Here is a 21,779-nt window from a genome sequence, read left to right as displayed (position 1 = left end):
GAGTACAGAGCTTATAATGCATTAGTTAATTTTGACACCCTGCTTCCTTAAACTAGTTTTTTATAAGTTGTCTTTTTTCTTAGGTAAACAAAAGACTGAAAACCTCACAACTATGTAGGGACATTTCCACATTGTTTGCAATATGGATACTTTTTTTATCAATGGGGAAAGATGCCCCAGGCATACAGAATTCAGACAGCTCCTCTGTCCCAGGAATCAAGGTAGAGCTGGAGAATGAGTAACTCCATTCATTGGGTCCTTCACAGTAGCCTGAAATGTTCCAACTCTCAAATCACACAGAAGTAGTGTGTTTATCTCAAATTAGATAGCGCCTTCTCAGGTCTAGCCTCAGGGCTAGACCAAGCTACCTAAGTAGGGCTCAGAAATAGACATCATACATGTCAATCAGCAGGAGCTGCAAGCTAATGAAGAAACACACATTGAAATCATGGTGGAGGAAAAATAAATCCATGGACTCAGACTACCTGTCTTACCTTGTTGAACTCAAGCAGCCTAGAGGGAAAAGCAAATCACTGAAAGCTAATTCAATTGAAACTAAAATCAGCAGCAACACATCCACTGGTTAATCAATCCAGCTGATTCTGTTCAGACAATTGTTGAAGGTCTTAAGGATGAGGCCATTAGCTATTGTAAAACTTCATAGCTGCAATAGGGAGTTAGTGGTGTGCTCCCAAGACAGAGCAGGACTCTCCAACTCCAAAAGAATGGAATCTAATTTACAGTCTTGTTTATTATATAAAACAACAGACTGCAAAGAAAATCAAAATTGAACCAGCAATGAATCACCAATCCTGTTTGTATTTTCATTTTTTCTTATCTGTAAAATTGGAATCACTTCTCCGGGTACTTGATAATATGAAGTGGAAGTGAGCAGACTACAACAGAATTATAAAATTGGTGATTTGTTTTCATATTCAATTCTCCTGACACTGCCCTCATCTCAAACAGACCATTTTCTATAACTACATTTCCCTTAGTATCCTTATTCTAGTTGATGCTACCCATAATTTCTCCTAATAGTCTACATACTAAGGTCCACCAGTGGTAGGCTCCCTGCTCTTCTAATGTCCTCACTGATATCCTTGGGGGCCTCCTGGGTGACTCATTTATCAACCCTGAAGTGTTAATCCTACCAGTCCAGCTGCTGAGTTTCTGCTCCCATGTAGCATTCACTGAATAGAAGCAGGTTGAGGTGCAAAATCCTGTATTGGATACAGACTGTTATTGCTGGCAACGGAGAAAGTATGTTTCTGCATGCTAAACTTGTTTCTTTGGAGCTGAATCATATCCTCAATCCTGTTTGGTGATGGTGATGATGATGATGGCAGTGGTACTGGTGGTGATAACTTGTACTTAGTTCATGTTATCATCCATCAGTCAGGTTTTAAGTGCTTTGACATATATTAAGTCATTTAGCTCATATAGAACCTTACAAGATAAGTATTGTCATTATCCCTATCTTTACAGAAGAGGATATTGAAACACAGAGATTAAATGACTTGCTCCAGGTTTGTAAACAGTAAATATGGGGTTCTATCCAAGACAGTATGATTCCAAAATTTCATACTGCTAAGGAATTTTGTGAGTATAACACTAAGGAAAACATGATTATTATTTTGTTTTGCCAGTCCTGAGGCTTGAACTCTGGGCCTATGTGCTGTCCCTGAGCTGCATTTGCTTAAGGCTACCACTTGAGCAGCAACACTGCTTCTGGCTTTTTCTGTGATTTAATTGGACATAAGAGTCTCACAGCGTTTCCTGCCCCGACTGGCTTCAAAATGAAATCTTCAAATCTCAGCCTCCTAAGTAACTAGGATTAGTGCCAGGCTAACATGTAATTTTACTTGCATCCAAACTTTGGCGTAGCTTAGCCTCCCTGCCATATTTTATAGAAATCCTTTCAGCTTAATTATCTTCTGGATTTACCCCTAATGCTTCACTTTCCTGTTTATCTAAATGAGTGAGCACACTTGTGGGAAAGATGAGGAGCACTGATTTGCCTTTAGTTCCAAATGTCCAGCTCTAACTGGCTCATACTGAGCACGTAAGTTCAGTATGGATGCCCCTCAGAGAGGCAGCAATACAAAGGGTGAGTTAATCGTTGAGGAAAGATCCAGTTCACATACTCATAAAAGTCTGCAAAACTAACTCCACTATATTATAAAGTGAAACAGATCAAATAGAGTCTTCCTTGGCCTTCTTTTCCCATTCTCTAAACTAAGCATGTCCTAAGCAATTGTACTTAAAACCATGTAGAGAAATGATTGCTGGGGGACCATCTTTTGTTCTGTCTCTTAGATTGGTTCCTCTACCACTGAGCCACCTTCCCAGCCCCTCCACAGGAATTTCTTGAAGCCTAATATTTCTTTAGATCACTAATGACCCTAGGAAACAGCTACATGATTTTCAGCATTTCTAGGTGTGGCACTTAGATATTAGTAACATTAGTATTTTTTAAATAAATCTCTTTAAGTGATTCTAATCTCTGTAGCCAGGATTTTAAACCACCAAGAGCCCCTTCCTGCCTTCTTCATTTTATAAGAAGATCGTTTGGTCTCCATCAGACCATTGTAATCCCACAACTCTATGGGTACCAAAGAAACACCAAGAGGTTACTTGCTTGCCAATTTTGTTTACTCAATTCCCAGGTAGAGACCATTGGAGATGCTTACATGGTAGCCTCGGGCCTCCCAAAGAGGAATGGCAGCAGACACGCAGCTGAAATCGCAAATATGTCCCTGGACATCCTGAGCTCTGTGGGCACCTTCAAGATGCGGCACATGCCAGAGGTGCCAGTTCGAATTCGAATGGGCCTGCACTCAGGTAACAAAAATGTTAAGTAAAATGAACTTCAAATGGTTTTTTGTTGTTGTTGTTGTTGCTTTTAATGTACTGTGGGAGATGATTTCTTTTTTCTTGTGTTTTTTCCCCTTTGGTTTATCCCCTGTTGTCACTGTATTTCATTTTGGTACCCTGTGTCTTATATATATGTGTACCTGATTTCGAGAAGGGAAGGGGAATAACATAACGGTGAGACAACAGATAAAGGGTGAATCAATGGAACAGCAATACTCACAAGACACTATGTTGGAAATGAACTGTACAACTTGGGGAGGATTCGGGGGAGGGAAAGTGGGAGAAAAGCAAGGGAGGGGGAAACAATATTAAAAAGAAATGTACTCATTATCTTACACATATAACTGTAACCCCTCTGTACATCACCTGGACAAGAAAATTAAGTTAAAAATAAAACTACTTAAAGCAAGAAAAAACTTTCCTAGGTGCTTCAAGGAATACTGGTAAAGAAGGGTAACCCTCTCCTGATACCTAGGAGCAGAATTATCCAAGTGTCCAGGACTGCTTAATTCCATTATGCCTACCTAAGTCATGTTTTTTTTTTAATTTAATTTTATTTTATTGTGAACATACTGTACAGAGGGGTTACAATTACATGGGCAGGATAATGCGTACATTTCTTACCAAGCATTGCAGCCTCCTCCTTTGTTTACCCTTCACATCCCTTCCCAGCCTCCCCCCTCCCCCCCAATCCCAATCCTTCTCCTTCCCCCCCATTCCCCCCCCCCCCCCCACCGACGTTGTAAAGCTCGTTTTGGACTTGACAACTTGTACTTCTCATTGTTGCAAAACAGTCCTAAGTCATGTTTGATTGTGCTATAAAACCAGCAAATATTTGCTGTATTTAGGATAATTCAATTAGTTGAAATCAACTCCAAGTATTTTCTCCCATATTTATTCCTTCTTGGTTGACTATCTTCAAATTCTTCTCATTCACTGTATCTTTCCTATCTAGTTTCATATATTCACAGGTCTCTTGACAGACATGTTACTTGGTATCACAGATACCTTACTATCATGACATGTTCCTCACTCAGAATGTTGCTTCTTGGCTTCAATTTTAGTTGTCTTAGCTCTTCCTGCCACTTTCTGCCAGAGCATTCAGTGTGGTGATCTTACTTTCTCCATATTCTCACCTCTAATTTATTTCTCAACCCACCCCAACTTGATGTCTGTTTTTTTCTATTGCAGCTTGGTAAGTCTGTTCGTTTATATCTGTCCTCTGTGTTTCCCAGAGTTTTATGTGGATCTATTTCAATCTCTCTTCTCTCTCTCTCTCTCCCTCCCTCCCTCTCTCTCCCTGTCTCAATCTCTCTCTCTCCCCCTATCCTCTCTCTCTCTGGCTCTCCCCTCCCCCCATCTCCCTTATTCTTCTGGGTCATTTCATTCTCATCTATGGCTTAACTACCATATGCATGATGATAGCTTTCAGCCCCACAAGTTGTATATCAAGGTACCTGCTGACATTTCCACATAACTATATTCCACATTGTCATAAGATTCAATAGTATAAAACATAATTGCTTTATTCCCATAAAGCGTTCTTCTATTTCTGTATTACTGCCATTGACCTAGTTACTTCAGCAACTTTTAGAAGTTATTCTCAACTCCTCCTTCACTCTGACCTTAGTCAACCAATGACTAACTCTTGAACATTTTATCTTTGAAATATTTCTTGAGTCTATCTTGTTTCTCTTTGATTCTCACTTATCCAAGTCCAGACTACCAGTATATGTTGTCTGGATCACTACTATAGAATCATTTTGCTTTCACTGACTCACCCCTCTCATAGTACTAGAATAAATCTATCATTTTGTCTGTTCTGTTAGACTTTAAGCTACCTGGCAATAGGAACCATATCTTACTCATGTTTATGTACCGAATACTTAACACTTAACAGGTGCTTGGTAATACTGTTTGCAAAGAAAATCCTTCAGCTCTTAGTTGTGCTTCCATTTCACATTTTCAGCACCCTCACCTTGGCTTGGATGAGTCTCCATTATTTCAAAATACAACATATTTAAAACTTCCAGTCCCACAAATTGGCATAAACTCAGAAGCTCATGGTAATCAGACAGCCAAGAAGTCCACTGGTTTTCCTTTCATAATATCACTGTCATCAACTTTTTAGCACATTTTGCCATCATCACCATCTTTCCCATACCTACTTCAACAGCCATCTAACAAGTTTCTCTGGTTTTACTTTTTCTCCTTGCAATGCATTCTATACATTGATCTGAAAGAAAAAGAAAAAAGAATATTTTCTAGTGGTTTAAGGTTCATTGCGAATAACCCACTTATTCCAACCCTATTTCATTACTCCTAGATGCTTCCCAATGTTTGGGCATGCTCAATCCCACCACAAACCTTTGATTTAGGTTACTTTTTTTCTATTCAAATGTTATTCACCCATCAAGACCTAAATCAAAATCCTACCCTTTTCCATGGATCCTTTTTGACTGAGTCAGTTGCTATTAAGTATGTCCCCTCGGTTACTAAATTATGATACTGTTCTATTGTACTATTTCTCTCCATTCAGACATATTGTTCTGTGTGGTTGCTTATTTACTTCCTGGATACTAGTCTTTTTATTCTCAATTATAGTGTAAATTCCTGGAGAATTTAGGCCATATATTAAATTTCCTTTTTAGCCCCTCTCTTTTTGTGCCTACTTCAGTGCTCAAAGTATGATTCTGAATAAACAAAAAATGAGTTGAAAAGAAAAACATGTTTGTAGTTATTTATTTTTATTCTCAGATGAACTAATTCTTTTTATCAGTCATGGGAATTAAACTCTGGGCCTGGGCACTGTCTCTCAGCTTTTCAGCTCAAGGCAAGCACTCTACCACTTGAGCCACAGAGCCACTTCCAGTTTTCTGGTGGTTAATTGGAGATAAGAGTCTCACAGGGAATTACCTGCCCGGGCTGGTTTTGAACCGCACTTCTCAAATCTCAGCCTTCTGTGTAGCTAGGATTACATGCACGAGCCACCAGCATCCAGCTAGAATTAATTTTTGAAGCAAAACAATTACTTTAACTGAAGAAATGTCCATAACCAAAAACTAATGTTAAAAAATTAAAACCTAGAAACAGCAAAGATGAAGGCAGAGACCTTTATAGATACCGGTGAGCTTACTTTTGGGTATGTCTGTTGAAATTTGAAAAATATCCTGAATATCATGTTCAGAACAAAGATCACTGCAAGAACAGATAGAAAATACTCTTTGAATGATCTGGTTGTACTGATATTCCATGCCCCTTACAGATAATTGAAAGTCATCTCTATTTGTTTTCAGAGTTTTCTCTCTGCAATAATTCTATTGATAGACACAATGTGGGAGACAAATAGACCTATGAAATTCTTCCTTCTAACCTTAGGGCACAAGAGTTACATTTTTTTCTTTGCAACAAACATGTTTGGATCCTGAATCTCTCCCCAGGTTTTTCTGGTTTATTTTTGAGGCTTGTCTTTGTTGACAGATATAAGCATGTTGGATATGACAGTTATTTGAAATAGAACTGTAAATCAGAAAGATAGTAAAGTATTAAATATAAATATAAACTTGCTTTGTTATAGACAAAATGTTCATTATTCAATTGTATGTCTTTCTTTAGTTATATCATAAGGTTTCCAGAGCTATATGATCAAGCTACATTCCTATCCCTGGCAGTGCTCCTCTATTAACATTGAGTGTATTCTTGTTGACTATAATCCCTGTCTTCTGCTACTCTATAGGGCCTGTTGTTGCTGGAGTGGTGGGCCTCACCATGCCTAGATACTGCTTGTTTGGAGACACTGTAAATACAGCTTCTCGGATGGAGTCAACAGGCTTACGTGAGTACCTCGAGGATGGATGGGAAGGCATCACCCTGCTATTAGGAAAGTGGTTCTTTTTCAACAGAGGGAAAGAGAGCAGGATACTTTGTATTTTTAATGTTTTCTAGAAAAATAAAAGATAATTTGAAAAGATTAAGATTTATCACACATTTTCTTGATCTCTAACAGCAAACCAGTAGGGGGTGATGTTGGACTGAATATGTATGTATCTTTTATATAGAAATAAAGCTGTAGCCAGATGACACTGAAACAGCCAGGCACTGTGATCAAAACAACTTAGAAAGTCTTTTGAGTAAAAGAAAAAAATTGGACAGCCTGGTGGGTGTAGGAGAGTTATTGGGAGAAAAGAACTAGGTAAGAGACTGATATATTCAGTTTTTCAACCAGTTTGTGAAGACACACATGAGCCAGCTTCCTCCCAGCTGGCTGATGTTTGCTGCTTTAGTCCTCTTAGTTAGGACCCCAGGAGTTCTGGCTTCATCAAATAGCCTCCTAGAATTTAGCAAGCAGTAATCCTTCAATCTAAGGAGCTTGGAATTCTAAAATAATTAATTCCATCTTGCTTGTATGTAAAACTCTTAGCTGCTATCAAAACAAGCATAATATTAAAGATCCTGATTCTTCTCTTCTTTGAGAATAAAACAAATATTATGCAATTTGTCTGCTGCTGGCAAGAAGTTCAATCAACCTTTCCTGGTTATTTACTGCCAGTACTGAAATACTGTCAAAAATCAAATGTGCTTTTTACTTATATCATGGACTTTTACCAGAGAGACAGAGACAGAAATAGAGACAGAGAAGAAAGAAGGAAGGAAAGAAGGAAAAAGAAGGATGGAAGGAAGGAAGGAAGGAAAGAAAGAAAGAAGAAAGGAAGGAAGGAAAGAAGGCAGGCAGGCATTTGTCTTCTTTGCTCTGGCTTAGCAACTACTAGGTAACACAAACTCTTCCCTAACTTCAGCAATATATTCAAACTAGTTGATGATATGGTGGCCTATATCACAGTGGGTGGTGCCCTATTTGACCCCATTCCCCATCACTCAGGTGCAGAAACAGCCTTACACAATGGGTCCAGTCTTAGTCAATCTAGCCTGTGCAGCCATGATTAAGGAGGCAGCATGGAGCTTAAAAACTGTTGTCAGAATAAATTTTCTGACATCTGGGAAAGTCTTTTAAACTCTACAGATATGGCAGAGGCCATGGAGGTAGTCATCCAGGAACTGCTGTGTGAATATGTCTTTGCATATGATGTTGCTCTTGAAGTGCAACCCAAGATGAAGAGAAATTGATCATGGAACCACAATGAAGATTTGACACAGTGCTGAGGACTGATGTGGGTTTGTAGAAGGCTGAAGCCCTATTCTGGGCTGCACCAGGCAATTCTCCACATACATTTCCCATTGGAGGTACAGAGTTGAAAGTAGAAATTGACTTTTGAGATTTAGGCAGCACCTTGTCTACTGATCAATAAAAAGAAGAACATCCACATGATCTTTGCACTCCAGGAGCTGATTAGACTGCTTTCATAAAAGTTAATGACTGTAAATCAACTATTGCACTGAGGGATATACCAGACTAAATATCTTCTAAGGCAGTTGTTTCTCCCCTTGTATTGGATATATGAAATCAGGACATGTAACAAGTCTATTAACAGCAAATCAATTTCATCAGTGTCTCCTTTGTGCACAGATGAATCATTTGAGATTCTGTGATCTAGTCCTGGAGCTGCCTTACCACAGAGCTGAGCAGTGGTTAGAATCAGTTGTCTTTTGTGTTTCCCACAATTAGGATCCCCCTACTGAAAGGCTCTCTGAACACCAGATGCTAATGGGCTGACAAATATTAGCCTAGCAATGAGTATACTGGCCAGAGTTGTGTCTATTATGAATATAACAGAGGCTTTGAGTGACTCTGGGTGAGGAGGGCACAGATATGAGTACTGAGTTATTAAGAAAAGGAAACTATGCTGAGTGCTGATGGTGTATGCCTATAAGCCTACCTTCAGGAAGTTGAGATCTGAGGATTGCAATTTGAAGCCAGCAAGAACAGAAAAGTCCATGATAATCTTACTTCAAATTAACTAGAAAAAAGCCAGAAGCTATGGGTCAAGTGGTAGAGCACTAGCCATGTGAAAAAAAAAAAGCCCAAGGATTGCATACAGATCCTGAATTCAAGCCCCAGGATCAACATGGAAAAAAGAAAAGGAACTCTACTATGCCTTCCTACTCACATTGCATTCAGCTTTTAAAAGAATGACTTTCTCAAGCATGAGAGCAAGTCTTGGACTTTCATTTTAGGTACAATTTTTAACAAGGTGTCATTTCGTAATGACCGTTGTCAGGAATGTTGAATTTAACAAGGGATTGTTCTTTATTAAAGAAGTAGTAAGTCCCAATGGCTCACACCTGTAATCTTAACTACTCAGGAGCATGAGATCTGAGAATCAGGGTTTGAAGCCTGAGCAGGAAAATCTGTGAGACCCTTATCTTCAATTAACCTGCAAATAGCCTAAAGGGGAAGTATGTCTCAAGTAGTAGAACATCAGCCTTGGGCCAAAAAGCTAAGGGACAGCACCCAGGCCCTTAGTTTGAGGCCCAGCACTCACTCACTCACTCACTCACACACACACACACACACACACACACACACACACACACACCATGCACACATACATATACACACATACACACAGAACACACTTAAGTCCTAAATAATTTTTAAGGAAGTAGGGCTTCTTCGTAGGGCTCTTAATTGCAGATTGGGATTGTTGATAGGAAAACAGTACATTCTGTAGGTTTTAAAGCTAAAAGCACCCATTTAAAGAACAGCTTGAATGTCAGTCTTTCAAATGGGTTTTTTTTTTTTTGGGTCCCGTCGTAGGGCCTCAACTCTGGGCCTGGGCGCTGTCCCTCAGCTCTTCAGCTCAAGGCTAGCGCTCTACTACTTGAGCCACAGCGCCACTTCCGGCTCATTTTATTTTTGCTTATGTGGTGCTGGGGAATCGAACCCAGGGCCTCATGCATGCAAGGCAAGCACTCTACCACTGAGCCACCTTCCCAGTCCCTTTCAAAAGTTTTTGACAGTGGTGTTAGACTGTTTCTCATTGATTTTTTTTATAAGTTGTAAGGATTCATGTGGGAAATGAATTGTATGGCTTTTTGTCTTTTAAGTACGTTTTTACAAAACTTTTAGTTTTATAAAATGATTTTAGCCCTAGCAGAAGCCTGTGAGGGAAGCTGCTGGTGCTAAATTTCCCTCAGAGGAGGTCACATTTCAGCTGCGAACACAATAGTGGCTGCTGATTTCTCCTTCTCAGCCTTCAAGTTAAATTAACACCTTCCTATTGCCCAGCATTTCATCTAACCTACCATCTAGGAGGCTGATAGGTGCTATAGCTAACACCTTGTCTGGGCCTGGTGAGAAGGCCATCACTCCCCCTTCCTCCTGTGAACCCTTAACTAAAGCTTTCACCCAGGACTTTGCTTAGGGTTTGGCACACTTTAAAGTGGGGCCATTTATTGTATTGGCAGTTTCTCATTGATTTTCTTAATGAGAAAGGAGCTAAACTCATGGCTCTCTTTTATTTACAGCATACCGAATTCATGTCAGTCTCAGCACGGTTACAATTCTTCGAACTTTGAGTGAGGGCTACGAAGTAGAGCTTCGAGGAAGAACAGAGCTTAAGGTATAAAGTACTTGTTTTGGGAACAAACCATTTGGACATACCTGCTTTTCAAGAGGTCATGGTCTGCTGAAAGAACTTACCTGGGAGCTTGAGACTCAGAGCTATAATTTAGGCAGAATTTCCAGCTTCATTTGAGGTTCCCAAAAGGTATTTCCCTTCTGCCATCAGTTTCTTCTCTTTGAAATATGGCTTAAGTAGGTAGGTTCATTGAGACTCCTTTCTACTTTTCTTTTAGACTATTAAGTGTATTTTTCTTTCCTAAAAGACTGCTCAGTATTTGCCTTTCTAATGAGCTATATTTGTTTACATTTACTAACTCCCATTTTATTTGCTCTTTGGCAGTTTTAAACTTTGTCCAATAAGCTACAGAACTGAGGAGTTTGGGTTTTCTATTTCCTGCTCAGTAGGCCACCCTTTCTGAGTTTTCATCCATACCATTGGCTCACCATGTTATAAGGAAGAAGTCAGAATCTATGAAAGAAAAAGTCAGAGTTTATGAGAGAAAGTCAGAGTCAGAGGCTATTATCTTGTAGTAATCTTTTCTCTCTTTTGGGACTATCATTTGACTTGGGATTCAAGACTGGGATGGTTTTCCTTCCTACCGTTTCCACTGGAATCCCTTTCTTCTGCATGATCCTAGGACCATGACTAAGGATAATTGTAAGAGATCTCAGGGATCTGATTATCTAAATTACTCATTTTATATGAAGAATCAAGGCCCACATAGGTGAAACAAATTGAGCAGAGTCATCTAGTCAGATAGCAGAATCAGGCTAAACTCAGGAAGCCTGACTTGATTCCATACTAAAATGCAGTATGAAGACAGTTCTTTTAGTGATTATCATTGGGCAAAGCAAAAGCAGGGCACTGATTAATGTATGGTTTGTTTCTGTCAGTGACCTATCATCCCTTGGTAGAGGTAAATGTATATGTAACTAGATTTCAGAAAGTATGATTCTAGTTGATCACTTCCTTGTTTGACTTGTGTTCATCTTTTCCAATAGATTTTTTAAATCTTCCAGCGGGTGGGATGAGTCACTCACAAAGGGGCAGAGGCTCATTGCCACCTCTGGAGAGCACTCCCACAATGAGACCATGGGGGCAGGGATCTTACTTGGGCAGTAAATCAAATTGCCCATGGCTTTTGTGATCCCTCTGTACATTCTGTCATTTCCCAGCAGAGCACAAAGGCAGCTTGGTTCCCTGAAGCACTTTCCTCTGTATTGCTGGGCACAGAAATTTCATTTAAAAGCTGAAGATCTAAAAAGGTACAATTTTATGAAACTGAAAAAAAGAAAAAAATGCGCACCACCCCCACTGATTTTTATTGCCCCACAAATTCTACACAGGAGCACTTACATCTTTGGGATTTCAAGTACAAAAACAAGTCTTCAAATGGGCCCTTTGCAGCTTCATGGTTTGTTCCACCCCAGGGAATTTGGGAATATGCTACAGCATGTTGGAGGAAAAACTCTTTTTTTCCTTTTCCTTTTTTTTTCATTTATTGCCACTCCTTGGGATTGAATACAAGGTCTGTCATTTAAGCCATGCTCCTAGTCCTTTTGTTTCAATTATTTGTATAGAGTCTCACTCTTTTGTCTGGGAAGATACAAATTGCAATCTTCACATCCACCTCTCACATAGGTGGGATTACAGGAATGTGCCACCTTACCTGGTTTCTTTTTTTGATATGTTGTCTCGCTAATTTTACTGAGGTAGTCTTAAATCTCTGCCATCTGTGTAGCTAACAGTCATGTACCCCCATACCCAGCCCAGAAATAGCCTTTATTGGAATGACAAGAGCCTCATGGAAAAAAAAAGATTAAGAGGGAGATATTGAGAGAGAAGTGGAGGAGTATCTAGAGAAAAGGACAAGCAATAAGAAGAAGGATAAGAAGAAAGATCCAAGGAAAAGGAGGGAGAAGCTGTGTGCTGGTGACTCATTCCTGTAGACCTCAAGAGGCTGAGATCTGAGCGTCATTGTTTGATGCCAACCTGGACAGACAAAGCTAAGACCGTCTTATTTAGAATTAAATAGCAAAATGCCAGAGTTAGAGCTCTGGCTCAAGTGGTAGAGCACCATCCATTAGTGTAAATGCCAAGTGAGAGTGTGAGGAAAACTTCAAGCCCTAGTACTAGCACATGCATGTGTGCGTGCACACATGCATGCGCACGCACACACACACACACACACTCACACACACACACACACACACCAAAGAAAAGAGAGGAGAGGAGATCCTTTTTGTTTCTATACTCTCCACCTCCCCAATCATAGCAGAAATAGAATATTTTGTAGTAGGGGACAGGGGCTAGGGTTTCTAATCTGGGGTTGGGGAGCATTCAATATATTCTTGAATAGACCACATCACCTGTACAGTTTAGAAAGTCTCTTTCAATATTGGTGTCCTTCATCTACTCTCTATTGCTGGAAACAAGAAGTACCCAGTACACAGGGCAGAAAAAGTATATATTTTTTCCTTCCAGCTTGCTGATGCTTGGAATTCCTCCACTAAAGTCCTTTCTCTTGGGCTCAACCTTCTACCTCATTTCCTTCACTGTTTCCCTTAGTGGAATCCAAGTTGTGAATTAGATTAGCAGAGAGAAAAGAGCATAATTATTATATGAATACCTATAGTAATTGGATAGCTTGATACTACAAAGAAAGAGACCAAATGAGGATGCTGAAGTAGTCTGAGGAAGAAACCAGTTGAAGAGAAGCTCTGTAGAACCAGTGGCTCACACCTGTAATCATAGCTACTAAGGAGGCTGAGATCTGAGGATCATGGTTCAAAGCCAGCCCAGGCAGGAAAGTCCATGAGACTCTAATTTTCAATAAACCACCAGAAAAATGGAAGTGGTGCCCTGGCTCAAGTGATAGAGTGCTAGCCTTGAGCTGAAGAGCTCAGGGACAGCACTCAGGCCCAGAGTTCAAGTCCCATGACCTCCAAAGAGAGGAAGAAGAAGAAAAGCTCAGTCTACCTGAAGAGCTGTCCCAGTGTCTACTCTAACACCTTCTTGGCAACAAATTATCAATGTCTAAAGTTTTTTAAAAAATTTCTATCCTGATGGGCTAGTTCTGTTTTAATCTTGTCTTCCTCCCAAATTTGGTGCTTATTCCTGGGATTTTTTATATATCTAGGCTCATCATATATATATATATATATATAGATAGATAGATAGATAGATAGATATAGATATATAGATATATAGATAGATATGTATATATATATTTAGGGAAAATGTAATTTTTAAATAAATTTATGTATTTAAAATTTTGTGATTTTAAATGTAATTTGCATTCTGGAAAGACTTTCTCACACAATTTTTAATATATTAATATATAATTATTGTAAAGATACTGGGTTACAGTTACATTAGTGAGGTGATGAGTACATTTCCTACCTTTGTTTTTCCCCTACCATCCCTTCCCTCCCCACCTCCCCAATTCCTTCCCCCACTCCCAAAGCTATAAAGTTCGTTTTCAACATAGTGTCTTGCATATCTCATTGCTACAATGAATCAACCCGTATCCTTATTTCAGCATTTTGTTATTTCTCTTCCCCTCCCCAAATTAGAATAATGTATAAACAAGATACAGGGCACCAGACTCAAATACAGTGAAAACAGGGGTTATACAATGGAGGTAGAACATACAAAAGAAACAAAAATATCATAGTATAAGTACATTAAAAACAAAACCTCTTGTGACCCTATCTTGGGGTTCATTTCGCTTACCATCTTCTTGTATGGTCATATATACATAGCTTTTCAACTTTCTGCTTGTCCTAGACATACACTATTTATTGCAATTAAGGGAAACCATGGGACCTATGTTTCTTTGGGCCTGGCTTACTTCACTTAGTATAATTTTTTGCATGTCTTTCCATTTCCTAACAAATGAGGTGGTGTCATTCTGTCTGATGGAGATATAGAATTCCATTGTATATATGTATATGTCACATTTTCTTGATCCATTCATCTACTGAGGGTTGGTTCCATATCTTAGCTATGAAGAATAATGCTGAGATAAACATTGTTGTGCTGGTAGCTTTAGTATGGTCTTGTTTGTGATTGTTTGGGTAAATGCCCAAAAGTGGGATTGCTGGGTCATAGGGAAGCTCTATGTGTAGTCTTTTTGACCTGGGCCACTTCACCCCTCCTTAGGCAACCTGGTGATCCCCACTCCTGGGAGGTCACCATATTGACCAAGGAGACCTAGAATTTCTTTTATTCCTTTCTGTAATGTTTTTCAGGGTGTCTGCTTTTACTTTTGAGGTCTTTGATCCATTTGGGGTTGATTCTGGTGCAGGGTAATATATAAGGATCTAGCTTTAGTTTTCTATAGATGAATAACCAATTTTGCCAGCACCATTTACTGAAGAGATTGTCTTCCATTTTATTTTTTAGCTCCCTTATCGAAGATTAGGTGGCTATAGGTGTGCAGGTTCATTTCTGGGTCTTCAGTTCTATTCCATTGGTCCTCAAGTCTGTTATTGTGCCAGTACGAAACTGTTTTGTTTTTGCTATTCGGGGTCTTTTATTGTTTCATATGAATTTTTGGGTTGCTTCTTATACAACTTTTAAAAGCCACTTTATGTTGTGGCTTGGTGGATACTTTCTCACTTTGTCTCTGAATTCTCAGCTTTAATGGTTTTTGTTTCTTAGATCCATAAGCCTTAGTACTTCTTGAAATTTTTTCTTGTACCCCTTCTCTAAACTCCTAACATGAGTGAATGTGCATGCATGCATGCACTTGCGCATGTGTGCGTGTGTGTGCACATGCACACAGATACATACACACACACATTAAAGACTGAGCTGGGAAATAAGTTATATTGGTGAGATCCATGAAGGCCACAAGCTCTGATCTCTGTTCTCATCAATGACTCAGTGCATGACATTGGACAAATCCGGTTCTTTGTGTGCTCTTGTTTGCCTACACAGAGGACTCTTTAGACCTGCAATTATCAGGACAGCTTATTAATTTTACAACATTTAAAATTCCCAAGAGTTGTGTTTCTGCCTGAGACCTGGTCCTTGATTCAATGTGTTGAAGAAGCTATCAGTTTCAAACTGGTTCAAGTCTCAGCTTTGCCTGCTATTGACGTCAGGTCATCTCCATGAACTTCAGTGTCACCATTTGCAGATTAATTACTATGATGAGATTAATAGTAAAACTGCCCTCCAGGATTGCTTGAGGATTAAATAAAATAAGAGATGCCAAAGTGTCTTAAAGTGCAATGCCAAAGCAAGGTGCTATTATTTGGGGGAATTTCTTGGACTACCCTGGGACAGATACTTGATCAAAACATTTTCATTAAGCTTTTATGGGTTGCTTTTCATGTTTCCCCTCTGTCCATGTCTTCAACAGAATTGTGGAAGTGGAGTGGGTAAACAGAGAGCTAGGATTCTAAGAATTTTCTTGGATGAGATCCAAAACCTCAGAAAGCCCCTGGAGCTTCCCTTCATACTCTTTGATTTGGAAGCTTGCCTGAGCCTGTGACACTCCCATCCTCTTTTGTAACCATTAGTTTTGGCATCCCAGTGTGTCCTAGGACCTACTCCTATCTCTGGATAATCCTGACTCTACAAAGCTCCCTTGGAAATCGGCATGCTGCCCTACCCGCCTTAGATAACAAGACAGTTAATTATGGCTGGGGGATGGAGTCAAGTTTGAATTTTATCAGTATGTCTTACCAAAGTGAGCTTCAGGAAGCCTTAAGTATTCCAAGTTCTCAAGGGTTGAAACTTCCACTCAGTGGAACAATCTGATGATTTACTGAGCAACTGTGTGTACGTGCTGTGAGAAAAAGAAAGAGCTCTGGAGGCAGAGTAACTGTGCTTAATGTGCTTAAAATCCAAGAGATATCCTGTTAGTCATTTTTCTCTATATTGCAAACTGTTCAGGGGACAGAGCCAGAGCTATATTTTGGCTCTATTATAGGAAGGGTGAAATAAATGAAGGGGTCATCATGGATTGTATCCTCAAGTTATTATTTGTATAAAAACAGAGTAGCTCCAAATAGTCCCATTGTTTGAACTCTAAAATTAGTTGGTTGCTGGTTAATAGAAGTTGGACTACAGGCAAGTTCATTTCCTACTTGTCTTATGGAGGGGCATGTTCAGAGCCTTGAACAAATATTTGCAAAATGCTTTGAGATTCTCCACTTAAATGTGCCAGTTATTATCGTGGCTAATGCCATTACTATTAAGGAATGAATATGTGATTTGATATTTAAAATGAACAAATCAAATTGGCATTTCTAAGTTAAACAATTTAGAACTGTTCCAAATGAGAGCTACTTACTGTGAGACAATATTTCAGATTAATGAGCCAGAAATACATTCTATTACTTTTCTTGGTTTTAGTAAAGCTGGTGTTTTCTGGATTAGAGGAAGTGAGAGAATAGTCAGAAAAGAACTGAAAAGAGAGAGAAATACATGAAAAGGAAAGTTTGCTAAGAAGAGGGGAGGGCACAAGAGAGGCAGATAAGTTGGCTCCTTTTTAGACATGAGTGATGGCCCTAGGGTGACTCGCTTGGGTTTACATTCCCTGCCTCTTCCCAGACCAACAATTCTTTTTTTATTTTATTTTATTTTTTTTTTTTGTGAACATCTATACAGAGGGGTTACAATTACATGGGCAGGATAGGGCGTACATTTCTTATCAAGCATTGCAGCCTCCTCCTTTGTTTACCCTTCACATCCCTTCCCAGCCTCCCCCCCCACCTAATCCTCCCCCCCCAGTGTTGTAAAGCTCGTTTTCGACATGACGACTTGTACTTCTCATTGTTGCAACAGGTCCCCCTGTATCCTTAAACGACTTGTTTTTCCCCATCTCCTCCACAAGTTATACTGACATCAAATATAGTGAAAGCAGGGGTTATACTATGTGTGGGGGACATACAAAGCAACAAAGAGATAATCTTATAAATGCATTAGAAACAAATGCATGAAAGAAAAAAACATTAAAATACATATCTAAGGGTTCATTTTCCTAACATCACATTATCTGACCTTTTCCACTTGACCCATACATATACTAGATATTGCAAATAAGGGAAACCATGGGACCTATGTTTCTTTGGGCCTGGCTTACTTCACTTAAAATAATTTTTTCCAAGTCTTTCCATTTCCTAACAAATGGGGCAATGTCATTCTTTCTAATGGAGGCATAGAATTCATATATATATATATATATATATTACATTTTCTTGATCCAATCATCTACTGAGGGGCATCTGGGTTGGTTCCATACCTTAGCTATGGTAAATAATGCTGCAATAAACATAGTTGTGCTGGTAGCTTTAGTGTGCAGACCAACAATACTTAAAGATAGAGGCTTCCTTGGCATCTTGCCCTACCTATAAGAATCATTTGGCAGGAGAAAGGATTAATGCAGAATGTAGACCTCTCAAAGCAACCAGGATGCTCTGGGCTTCAAAACAAGTTGTAGAACCTGTTTTCATTTCCACTTCCTATTCCATTTTTGGATTTTGTGAGAGATATTGGATGGCAGGGTATACATGGAGAAATAGACTTTGAATTTGTATTCTCTGGATGGAACAGGCAATGATACATTTAATGCCAATGATGAGGGCAAAAATGACACTTAAATTGAGCATCCAGATGTTTGGTTGCTATTATAACAAATAGTCACATATTTCGAAAGATGGACTTATGTGGTGATGGGTAGACAAAACGTCTGAGTGACAGCTTCATCTGGCTGCTCTGGCATTCTATGGAGCTTGCCTGAACCTCAGGTACATAGGGTAAGGGAGGCCTACAAAAAAGAAAACTCCAGAGAATGGTGAAAAGGGGAAAGTAGAGGTAAATTGTGAGTTTGAATGCTTGTACCTACTAATGAGAAGAACTTCTTTGGAAAAATTGGTTACACTGTGGTTAATATTTTTCGTGTTTTCTATAATAAGGGCAAAGGCACAGAGGAAACCTTCTGGCTAGTTGGAAAAAAAGGCTTCACAAAACCACTCCCTGTACCACCACCAGTGGGCAAAGATGGGTGAGTAGAGCTCATGTGTATATGAATCTTCATATGCTCTGCTCTGCTATACTGTGTTCACTATCTTTTTTGGTGTTTTTCTGCCTTGCAGGCAAGTGGGCCATGGCCTACAACCAACGGAGATTGCAGCTTTCCAAAGAAGAAAAGCAGAAAGGCAGTTGGTGAGAAATAAGCCATAAGGTAATGGCCAGCAGGAAAACAGCATAAGGCCTTGCCAGATTTTCAGAACTGAGGCTCCCTTTGGCATGTGAACCAGTCATGGCCTTCATTCTTTTGGCAGAGTGGGATGGAGCTGGTGAACTTCCAAACTCCACTCAGTTGGGCAAAACCTTTGCTGTGGGAGGGCTGTTGTAGACTGAGCTACACTAAGCAAAGTTGGCTATCCTAGCCTGAGAGAGAGAGAGAGAGAGAAAAACCCTTCCCTTTTGTACTGATAACACATTTAAATGCTAACAAGTCTGGCCCTGTTATCCACTTATCAGGCAGGTGCACCTGCCTCTTTTATTGTTGAAGACCAGGGCTCCATGGTGAGCCACCTCAGGTCTCTAGAGACTTAGGTCTATCTAGGAAACACAGCTACATTGCAACTGTGTCTTTTTTTCTGGGATCTACTGGCAATACCATACTGAAAGGGGTGCTCATGTCATTTCCTCTGGAGACATTTTTTGATCTCTTGCAAGGTTTGCATTGTCAATCAAAATATGGCTACTCAAACTATCTGGCTTGTAATCAGGATCCTCATGCTACCTTCTCTTCTATGACTGGATAACTGTGAAGCATCAACAGCAAGCTAATTACCATCACAAGTTTATCTCTAAGGAATCCATAGCTTTCTTGTGTTCCTTTCAATATCTCTTCTCTTCTTGGTTTCTACGCTCTCACCCATGGCCACTTTGACAGTATATCCCATTTCTCTCTACATGTATCTTTAGAAATTACAAGATTTTAAGGTAAACATTAGGACATTTCCATCCATTCCTGCTCCCTTGCTCTCTACCGTGCTCCAGAATAATCACAATCCTAGCAGTAATTACCAAAGAACTCACACAGTTCCTATTCTCTCACCAGGCTCTGTGGAGTTTGTTAACTTCTGTGACTGTTTCTCTCCTAAGAAAACCCCACCAAACCTTCATTACTGCAACAATCATAGGTATTATGTACTAGTTGCACATTTCTGCTTCAAAAAGGATTCTGTACTGAGCAAACAGCTCCTCTGCAGTCTCCTGTACCACCCTGGGATTCACTGCCACCTCGGGCTCTACTTTGTTCTTTCCTGCTGACCAACAGACACAGATAGGCAGCTGGGACACACCATCATCCAATTTCTAGAAACATTCTTTCTTATGGGTAAGGGAGCACAAGGACACTATCACTCACAGCCTCTGTCTACCCCTCTCTCCTTCTCTCCCTCTCTCTTCTCTCCCTCCCCTTCATCTTTCTTTCCTCCTCCTCCTGCCCTGAAAAAGTTTTAGAAGTTCTTGAAAGATTTTCTTTGACAAATTGATGCAGACATTGGAGGTACCATATAAGAACACATCCATATCTAAGCATGTGTGGAACTTTGCAGCTTAATTTACTGCAGCTCACACACTGCCATTGGCTGTATACTCAGTGATGCTCCTTTCGCATGCAAATGGATGTCGTTTAGGCCATTTACAAATGTACTCCTCTGTACCCTTTGAGAGACACAGCTTTTGTGGATTGTGGATATATGAAACCTTGAAGCAAGTGACTCAAGAAGAGATTCCCCTTTTGATCCAGGTGTCATTTGTATTTGTGTTTTACTTAGCATGTTAATTGACCACAATGGCCATGGAGGCCTGTGAAAATCACAATCATCTCCAAGAAGTGTATCCTAGATAAATTTCAGAAAGCTTGATTTAAACCCAACCACTCTGACACCTCATTTATCTCTCATTCAATGTCCTATATTAGTTTTGCCCAGCAAGACCACCTACTTTGGAATATTTCTAAAATTTCTGTGAATTATAGATTGACTCTTAATGGAATAAAACCAACTTCTGAAAGACACATAATATAATATATATGAATGTCTCTGAAGTGCTGCCACCATCATGGCAGTTTTGGAGAAAACTAAAACCTTTGGAGAGCTTTTAGTGGTCAGACATGAAGGGAGAAAAGATGCCTGGGAAAATTGGGAAAATTATACAGACTTGGGGAACTGATCACAGGGGCTGCCTTGTCATCTTGAGTCCCCAGATATTTACAACTTCTCAAACCCACTTTTTACTTCATCACCTTTTGCTTTGCCTAATTTTTACCTTATTTGAGGCAGAAAAAGTCTCTTCTTTTAATCATAAACATGCTTTTTGGAAGTAAGAAGCAGTTAATAGCCCATACCCCATGGATGTGAGCTGAAGTGGCTGTTTGAGAGGACCTAACAATTTCATCTTGACTGGGACAGAGAGAAATGAGGAATCTGGCAGTTTTGAAGGATTCAGGGTCACAGTGGCAGGCTTAGGAGAATGGAAGAGCAATGTATCCCTGGGGAATGGGAGAAAGGTGAAAAATAGTATAAAGGTAGAAAAGTCAGCTTATATTTCACCTGTTTCCAGCCTGTCCTCTGGACTTTAAGAATGGGGAAATAGCATACTATTTTTTCTGCTCTCATGATTCAGGATCCTCACCAGAGCTCTAATGTAACTCTATTCCTCCATGTGGGTTAAATTAGCCTTTGTGGATTTGTATTCATAAACTGCTTTGTTAAATGGCAGCACCTTTGTATGAACTAAAGTTAATAATAATAATAATGATAAATGAAAAAAGTAAAATGAAATTTGGCCACCACATATATAATACAGTTTCTATGGAGAAAGTTATTCTAAGTCTCAAATCATTAACTTACAAATGCTTAGGATACACCTCATTAGTACATTTGTATATTACCATGCTTCTTTTTTGTTCAATTTGTAAATAACCCTTACAAATAGCATTACCTAATTATTCAAATCTGGCAAATGTAATGTTTATTTTTTCAATGGTCTAGGAAATGTTTAACAATTCACAAAGTATACATAGAGTGGTGGTGATGGTGGGGGTGAAATCATCCATACTGAAATCTTATGGATGGGGTAGGATGGAGACATGCTTACTGTTTTATTTTTCTCCTCTTCCCAGGCTTAAGGGGCTTCAGTATATGACTCGGATATCAGTGAAACAATGGAAAAGCTCACTCCAGTTGAATTATTGTTCTGACTGGGCAAGACATAGTGAATGATTATAACTCCCAAGAATGACCTATCTCCAGAGATATTTAAGCCTAGTTTCAGCATAAGGGAGCTCCTGGAAAGTAACTTTGCTCATAAGCTTTGCCATTACCCAGCTATCACCAAAAGGGC

General features: G+C 39.5%; 1 protein-coding gene across 1 annotated transcript in view; it reads left to right on the top strand.

The window, feature by feature from the left end:
• Gucy2f (guanylate cyclase 2F, retinal) overlaps positions 1-18,607 on the top strand; it is an 88,196-nt gene extending 69,589 nt beyond the window's left edge. The window contains exons 15-19 of the mRNA XM_013025855.1: positions 2,670-2,844; positions 6,614-6,712; positions 10,303-10,397; positions 18,332-18,420; positions 18,512-18,607. Of these exons, the coding sequence (XP_012881309.1) occupies positions 2,670-2,844; positions 6,614-6,712; positions 10,303-10,397; positions 18,332-18,420; positions 18,512-18,599 (546 nt within the window). The 3' untranslated portion in view covers positions 18,600-18,607. The remainder of the gene's footprint in view (positions 1-2,669; positions 2,845-6,613; positions 6,713-10,302; positions 10,398-18,331; positions 18,421-18,511) is intronic.
• Positions 18,608-21,779: the final 3,172 nt, after the last annotated feature.

The sequence above is a fragment of the Dipodomys ordii genome, unplaced genomic scaffold, assembly GCF_000151885.1.
Source record: "Dipodomys ordii isolate 6190 unplaced genomic scaffold, Dord_2.0 Scaffold88, whole genome shotgun sequence".
Classification (NCBI taxonomy): Eukaryota; Metazoa; Chordata; class Mammalia; order Rodentia; family Heteromyidae; genus Dipodomys; species Dipodomys ordii.
The sequence above is the reverse complement of the archived record's forward strand: the minus strand, read 5'-3'. Positions and strand labels throughout refer to the sequence as shown.